This window comes from Procambarus clarkii, chromosome 31 (genome assembly GCF_040958095.1).
Source record: "Procambarus clarkii isolate CNS0578487 chromosome 31, FALCON_Pclarkii_2.0, whole genome shotgun sequence".
Classification (NCBI taxonomy): Eukaryota; Metazoa; Arthropoda; class Malacostraca; order Decapoda; family Cambaridae; genus Procambarus; species Procambarus clarkii.
The window spans coordinates 43,649,886-43,657,701 of record NC_091180.1 but is presented as its reverse complement, the minus strand read 5'-3'; the positions used below and the strand labels follow the sequence as shown (position 1 = coordinate 43,657,701).

The window sequence follows — 7,816 nt, the reverse complement described above, 5'->3', positions numbered from 1 at the left end:
CTTTATATTTTTGCACGTTTGTGCTTTGTTATTTTGGTCTGTTCTATGTTATTGTTTAGTTTTATTGTACTTATAAGCATGCTTGCATGTAAAAATAAATAAAAAAAAAAAAAAAAAAAAAAAAAAGTCAAGTGTAGAGAGGGAGGTATGGGGGGTTAACGGCCGTAGACCACCCCCCCCCTATCACGTATCCACCTCGTGTGAGAGGGGGTAGCGTCATGGGGCAAGTCCGGCATTGGCTAAGGCTCCTGGGCCTCAGAAATGCTGAACCGTGATTGGCCAACACGCTGAGGGTTACCGCATGGTACCCCAGGCATAGAGTTGGCGGGAAAAGACATTCTTACCTAGGACGTTGCTTTGGGGAGAACGCTTTTCCTGTGCTAGGCCAAGCATCGGGAAATACCGCCTGCAGCGTTACTAAAGTCACGCCTACATCTTGCTATATTTCCGTGTGCTGTGCGTAAGAATCCGGTAATCGGAAAGGGGCTTGTATCGAACCGTGTGAACTTGTCATCTAGCCGTGTAATTGTGGGACGCCATCTTAGAGGAACTGGACTGAGTGAGGCGTTAATTATCGGGCTACAAAAGTGACATCCGTCGTCTATCGTATCTGTGCTCTAAGATACTGCTGGGAGACGTGCTAGAAAAGGTTTCAGTGTTATGAGAGAAACCTTAAAAGTTCTAATTCTGAGGAACAGTGAAGGACTCCGTCTTGGGTCTTGTGTACCGTGTAACACCGTGTACCGTCGTATCCTTGGGTACCGTGTCAAGTGGAAGGGGCGTGGTACCGCATCCCTGCTGTTGAGCGCACCCTGGCCTGCCTAAGCCAGTGTGTCACGCCATCCTGGTCTCTGTGTGTGTGGAGCTAACCCCGTGGTCTAGGACCCTGTGCTCCACCTGACCACGTGTAGGAAGGGAGGACGCCTACGTCATCATCCAGCAGCAGCAGTGGGAGTGTGATTGACTTGTATGAGTGAAAGAGAAGGTTGCGGGCCCGCATGATTGATGTAAGTACACTGTTTCCGTTTGGGTAATAAAACTCTGAAGCTGGGTTCCCCCCAGTGTTCCGTCTGTCCTTTGTCCCTGTGACCACCTGGGGAGGTGAATGGGAATTGGAGACGTGTGAGTCTACCCTGTTGCCGTTATCAAGTTGTGGTTGGGCCCAACTGTGATTTATGACGTGTGTGAAGACACCTAGTGACACATTCAGAGGTAGAGTAAAGTGAGTTATTTACTTCTATTTTTTCTATGTGTCGTGTATGTATTCCTGTAATTTGATTCCCTTTTTCAGCAGTGAAAAGTGGTAACAGGGAGATTTCCCTTGGTTATAAATTTTACTGTTGGGTTGTGGTAAAGTGTGAATTATTGGTGGATAATTTACTGGGGGAAGTCATTTACAAGTTTTGCCGTGAGTGGCAAGGATGTACTGTGTTGTACTGTGTTGTACCGTGTGTAAACCGTAGACAAGTTGTCCTTGGTGGAAGGCGTTGTGTACTGTGAAGGATTCCGTGAGAATTAAAGTCAGTTAACGTCACCGGGGGGACACGATTTACTTAACGAGGTCACTTGTTTCGTTGAACATTGTTGTGATTAACGTAGGGACGTGTAAAGGCAACAGTCACAGTGAAGTTCACGCAGTGGAGGAATTGTCAAGTGAAGACTAACGTAGTGTTAACGATTTAACGAGCTATCGTTAATTGATTGATTAACGTAAGGGGTTGACGGTCTGTTATGATCGGAGTCAATTGCGCTGTAATTAAGCTGTTGTAATTCGTTGGACTGATCAGATCTGTCTGCGGACAGAGTGATTAAGCACTCGTAGCTAATTAGAGAGAATTAGTAACCGCCACTTAGTGAATTCACCAGGTGTTGATGTTGTTGTTTACACGGAGTGTTGTAACCTTGTGTGTGGTACAGTAGTCTACCCTCGTTAAGGTAATCTTGTCGTAAGACCGGAAGTGAACTGTCAGTTGAGAGACAGTAGGCTTTGTCAATACTCGTCTGAATTAATAGGCTGTTATATTCAGTAATTAATTGGGAATTACTCACCGAATGATTGACTTTCAAGTTGATGTAATTAATTGATGTACGAGTTATTGCTGCCATTTAAGTGTCGTTGAGACACGTGTGTATTAACGTAATTGTTTAAATTCAATTAGAGTAACTTTTGTTTTTGATTGTCCTGAGAGACCAGTGTTAACGTAAGATTATTTATAAGGGGTTATCATTCTTGGATTAACCGCCTTGTTACTTGGTACCTTGTTGAGGGCCGCGAGCGCCAGTCGAGTTTTGTGATTATAGTATTGGTCACCGTGAAGCCGTGACAATATTGATTGCAAGCTTGCGTCACCAGTGGGCACCACTGTGTTCAGTTAGTGTCATTAGTCAGTCAGCGACGACGGGATAAGGATACTGTGGGTCCATCAGGCTGTTGATTAGCTGTTCTTTAATGTGCCACTGGAGTGACAGTAAAGTAACGTAAATTCACTGTGTAGTAGTTTTAGTTTTGTTTTGTGAATAAATTGTTTTGTTATAGAAAACGGTCGTTTACGTCAAACCTTCCAATATTACTGCCCCACATTTCATGTTCTGCAACGCTTTGCCTGCTTATGTTCATATCAAGTCTGTATCTAAAGCTCGAGTCCATTGCACAGCACCACACTTCTATAAATAAGAAGTGAGAATCCGCCGCTATCCTTTATTAGTTTGTTAACTAGGAGGAGCCAGCGACCTAAGTGACAGGTGTTACCCGAGTGGTTTCGCCTGGCGGTTTGCTCCCGCGGTCCTATGATCTTAGGCTTTAAGATTAAATATCTGCCACTGGCAGCTCTTGCTGCTTAAGGTCTGCCTCTCTTGCCAGGTAGTTACGATTAACGTAACATCAATAGGACTTAATTCTTTTGATAACCTGTCAAAGAAAAAAAATCTCACAGTTCTGGCACCCAACGTGGGGCTGTGTCACTTGGGTTCGAGTCCATGCACGGACCTTTGATCATTAAAGTAAAAAGTCTCAAATTGCAGAACATTGTGGAACAGTATTGTTGGGGGTGTGTTGTCGCAGTTGTCACAAGTAGGTACACACACCAACACACACTGTCAGTATGTCTGTGGATTACAGGAAAGAGTACGTGTATCTGTATGTGTCTGTCTATGGCAGGATGCCAGATGATGCGGGTAGTAAGACGGAGGAGGAATGCCGTCAGTACGTGATGGGACACAGGGACTGGGTGGAGGGGATATGCCAGGCATGGGTCGGTCAGGAGTTGCCAGCACTCCGTGACACTAGGGACACGTCAGAGAGAGAAGCGTCACCAGAAAGGCATAACGCTAGTCACGCTTCGGCGAACGAAACGCCGGGAAGTGATTTAGAGGATGAGGAAAATCCCCTAGCCGACTTTCGTGTAATAGACGTGGTAGGAGGTAGTAGAAGTAGTACGCCTCAGGATCTTAGTGGGAGGTCACGCCCCCACCAAAGTATTCCAATAGAAACCTTCGCGGAAGGTAGTGTTGCATCAGCAGGTAGGTTGATGCAGGAATCGCCGGCCAGAATGGGGACTGTACAACCCCAGGCGGGATTCACTTTAGACATGCTGCGAGAACAAGCTAGGTTAATGGGTCTCTCAGCAATTGGGATGTCTAAGTTTGTGATGGAAATGTGGAATACCCATCAGGAGAGAGAGAACCGGTTGGAGATTGCAAGGGTGCAATCCACAGCTGTGAAGGGAAGCCAAACCCAACCCACAGAGCCCGGCCCAGAGGGGCCAGATGTTAAGATAAAAATGCCTAATCTTATAGCTTTCGATGAGCAAGTGTATTATATGGATGCATACATTGACCGCTTCGAACGCAGAGCAACGGAAGGGAAGTGGAGTAGGTCAACTTGGGCCCAAGCGCTAGCTTCATTGCTGAAGGGAAGGGCAATAAGTATATACCAGGGTTTGGGAACTCCCATGTGCAACGATTATGATGCCCTGAAGCGAGCATTAATGAAAGGCTATGGCATTTCGGCCGATGGAATGATGAGGGCATTCCGTCAGATTAGAGTACGTCAAGGGGAGACGTACCGGGCCATGTTGCAGAGGCTGCAGTCGAGCCTCAAGCGCTATCTTGAGTTGAACAACGCCGTCGTTCTGGAAGACAATACGTTGTTTGAGCTGATGACTAGAGAACAGTTCTTGGAGGCAGTGGAACCTGCGCTCCGTGCTAAACTCAAGGAGAATGAGATAGTCTCTAATGAGGCTATGGCAGAATGTGCCGACAGGTGGGCTGAGGCACACAGACCTAGACAGGGAGGTTCATCTGAGAACCGACGTCATGACCAAGCCTCAGGGAGCGGGGCTAGGCCTAAAGAGAGTAAGTCTAGAGTAAGCCATAAGCCACACAAGGTCAGTGGACCCCGCTGTTTTACTTGCGGCCAGCCAGGTCGCAAGGCAGCACAGTGTAAGAAGAGCAAGCGTGCAGAAAAGGGAGGAACACACGCACAAATTGCTGGTCTGGGTGCCCACGAGGGAGGTGATCCTCTGGAGCACACCCTGGAGACAGCAAGAGGTTTAGTTAATGGTAAATGGACCAAGGTCTTTCGAGACAGGGGAGCTACTACTCATATGGTCCGAGAGAGCCTTGTCGAGCCTGGGAACGAGACAGGCAGAACCATTCATGTAAGATACCCTGATGGTAACCATAAAGACTTGATCGAGGTATCCCTGATTGTTGACACACCATATGTAAAAGGTAAAATACGAGCGGTGAAATGCAAGGACGCTGTATACGGGTTGTTGTTGGGAAACGCCCCTGGAGTGTCAAATAGTAAGAGTCGGTCCTGTGGAAGTGACTCACAGAAAACGGGACCCACACCAGTTGGAGGTGACGTCACGCGCCAGTCAGCTGGTAGCCAAGCCATGGCTGCCTCCCCAGCTAAGGAACAGCGGCAGCAGGCGCAAGGAAAACGGGGAAAGTCTGCTCCATTCCGCCAACAGAAAACGGGATCTAGTTCAAAGGGACCCGCGCGGTCCGCTCCAGCTGGTGGCCAAGTCAATGTCGCCACTACCCAGCCCAAGGAACAGAGGCGGCAGGGTAAAGGAAGTAAGAAATCTTCAAAGAGGAATCGGGAGGGGACAGGGCTAGTTCCCCACCCAGTACACACCGCATTTATTGCAGGGGTGTCAGTCATCAGTGATGACAGCGAGGTAGGTCAGCCACGATTGTATAATCGCAAACAGAAAGAGACATACAAAGATGTAAAGATCAGCGATCGACTGACCTCAGAACAGAGTACGCAGGCCAGACAGCTGACTAAGGAGTTCAGTGGCGTACTCTCGGATGTGACCAAGGTAGCTGATGTGGAAGGCTACCGAGTACCGCTAATGGAAAGACAGGCTGTACGCACCAAACCTTATCCTGTTCCCCATCACCTAGTTCCCCAGGTCAGGGCTGAACTGAAGGAGATGGAAAGGGAAGATGTAATTGAGAAGTCTACTTCCCCCTATTCCAGCCCCATGGTGATAGTGAAGAAACCTGAGGGGGGAGTAAGGATTTGTCTGGACTTCAGGAAATTGAACTCGGTCATAGAGTTTGATGCAGAACCCATGTTTAACCAGGATGAGATTTTCGCTAGGCTGGCGCCAAGCAATTATTTTTCAAAGCTGGATCTGACGAAGGGATTCTGGCAGATCCCACTGCATCAAGACAGCAAGAGATGCACAGCTTTTATGACTAGTGAGGGGCTGTATCAATTCACTGTTCTTCCCTTTGGGCTGGTGAACGCCCCCGCAGTGTTCAATAGGACTATGAGGAAGGTCCTGGGGGGCATCGAAGGAGTGGAAATATTTGTGGATGATGTACTTATCCACTCTTCCACCTGGGAGGAGCATTTGCAACTGCCGAGACAGGTATTCTCACGGCTGCAAGGAGTTGGCATGGTCGCCAAACCTACCAAGTGTGAGGTGGGATGCGCCGAGGTCAAGTACCTGGGACATGTGATCGGTGGAGGCTGTTCCAAGCCTCTACCTGATAAGATACAGAAGATCCAGGATGCTGTACCACCCACCACCAAGACGCAAGTGAGGTCATTCCTTGGTCTGGTGGGTTACTACAGGAAGTTCATTCCAGACTTCGCCTCTGTAGCCTATCCCTTAACAGAGTTGACAAAGAAGGCTGCCCCTACTAAGGTCAACTGGACGGGAGAGGAAGGAGCTTCTTTTGCTTGCTTGAAAAAGAAGATGGTCGAGCAGCCTATCTTGAGGCTACCCGACGAAGATAAGGAATACATCCTCAGAACTGATGCTTCCAACACAGGAGTGGGAGCTGTACTCCTGCAGGAGCATGACGGCCTAGTGTGGCCGGTCGCCTACTACAGCCGGAAGTTGAATGACGTAGAGCGTCGGTACTCGACAGTCGAGCGGGAACTGTTGGCTGCTGTGGTAGGCATTAAAAAGTTCTATCAGTATGTGTATGGAAGGCGGTTCACCTTCCAAGTAGACCATCAGCCTCTTAGCCACTTGGGTACATTGAAGAACGCTAATCCTAGGATTATGCAGTGGGCTCTATTCTTACAGCAGTTTAAGTTCAGGGTCGAGTACATGAAGGGGGCCGATAATGTGGGTGCTGATTGGTTGAGCAGGTCGCACACGCCAGAGGAGCAGGTCAGTGACCCAGTGCTCAGTGAGGTAAGCGGTCTGCACTTAACAGATGAGGAACGTGATGCGTCATCAAGGTCGGAGGAGAGTGAAGATAGTGCCTCTCCGGGAAGTCCATCCCAGGGTGTTGCTAGTGTGTCCGGTATGACACAGACTGAAGCCGGAGCTGCAGAGCTTGAGGTTCAGCCTAGCTTCGAGGCGTCGAGCCGGCTAGAGCCTGGCCCTGGAGCCGAGCACTCTTCGCCTAAGTCAGGTAACACTACCCAGGACGAATCGGAGGAGTCACCCCAAGTCTCTCAGGGCGACGACGCATAGAAAACGGAGTCTCCACCCACCACTACCCAGCCGGAAGTGAGCTGTCAAAGTGTGGGTGACAGCTCGTGTACAGTGCACCATCGAGCTGGTAAAATGGTGGGGTGTATTTCGCTTCCAGTAAAATAAACCCTTAGTGGGAGGTTGATGTCAGGGGACATATTTTCCCTGCTCTCTCGTGCACTGAATTAAGTACGAAATTGCATGGTGCACCAGTGATGTGCACCGTGATTCAATTTTCTGAATATAACTTTTCCACAGTCGTGTTGGGTGTCGTTGGACAGCCCGAGACATTTGCTAGCCATTGATGTCATTCTGATCGCTGTATCAGGTCTGTGAAGGAAATTACAGGAGGGAGTTGATTTCAGGGAAATTTTGTACAAGTCAAGTGTAGAGAGGGAGGTATGGGGGGTTAACGGCCGTAGACCACCCCCCCCCTATCACGTGTCATCCTCATGTGAGAGGGGGTAGCGTCATGGGGCAGGTCCGGCATTGGCTAAGGCTCCTGGGCCTCAGAAATGCTGAACCGTGATTGGCCAAGACGCTGTGGGGTACTGCATGGTACCCCAGGCATAGAGTTGGCGGGAAAAGACATTCTTACCTAGGACGTTGCTTTGGGGTGGACGCGTTTCCCGTGCTAGGCCAAGCATCGGGAAATACCGCCTGCAGCGTTACTAAAGTCACGCCTACATCTTGCTATCTTTCCGTGTGCCGTGTGTAAGAATCCGGTAATCGGAAAGGGGCTTGTATCGAACCGTGTGAACTTGTCATCTAGCTGCGTAATTGTGGGACGCCATCTTAGAGGAACTGGACTGAGTTAGGCGTTAATTATCGGGCTACAAAAGTGACATCCGTCGTCTATCGTATCT

At 48.9% G+C, this 7,816-nt stretch overlaps 1 protein-coding gene across 1 annotated transcript; it reads left to right on the top strand.

The window, feature by feature from the left end:
* Window positions 1-3,548: 3,548 nt before the first annotated feature.
* On the top strand, window positions 3,549-6,950 carry LOC138370298 (uncharacterized). Its single transcript, XM_069334315.1, has one exon. The coding sequence runs from the start codon at window positions 3,549-3,551 to the stop codon at window positions 6,948-6,950; it is 3,402 nt and encodes a 1,133-aa protein (XP_069190416.1).
* Window positions 6,951-7,816: the final 866 nt, after the last annotated feature.

Coding starts and splice junctions, on each gene's coding strand:
- LOC138370298 (XM_069334315.1), top strand. CDS start 3,549: ATGGGGACTGTACAACCCCAGGCGGGATTCACTTTAGACATGCTGCGA.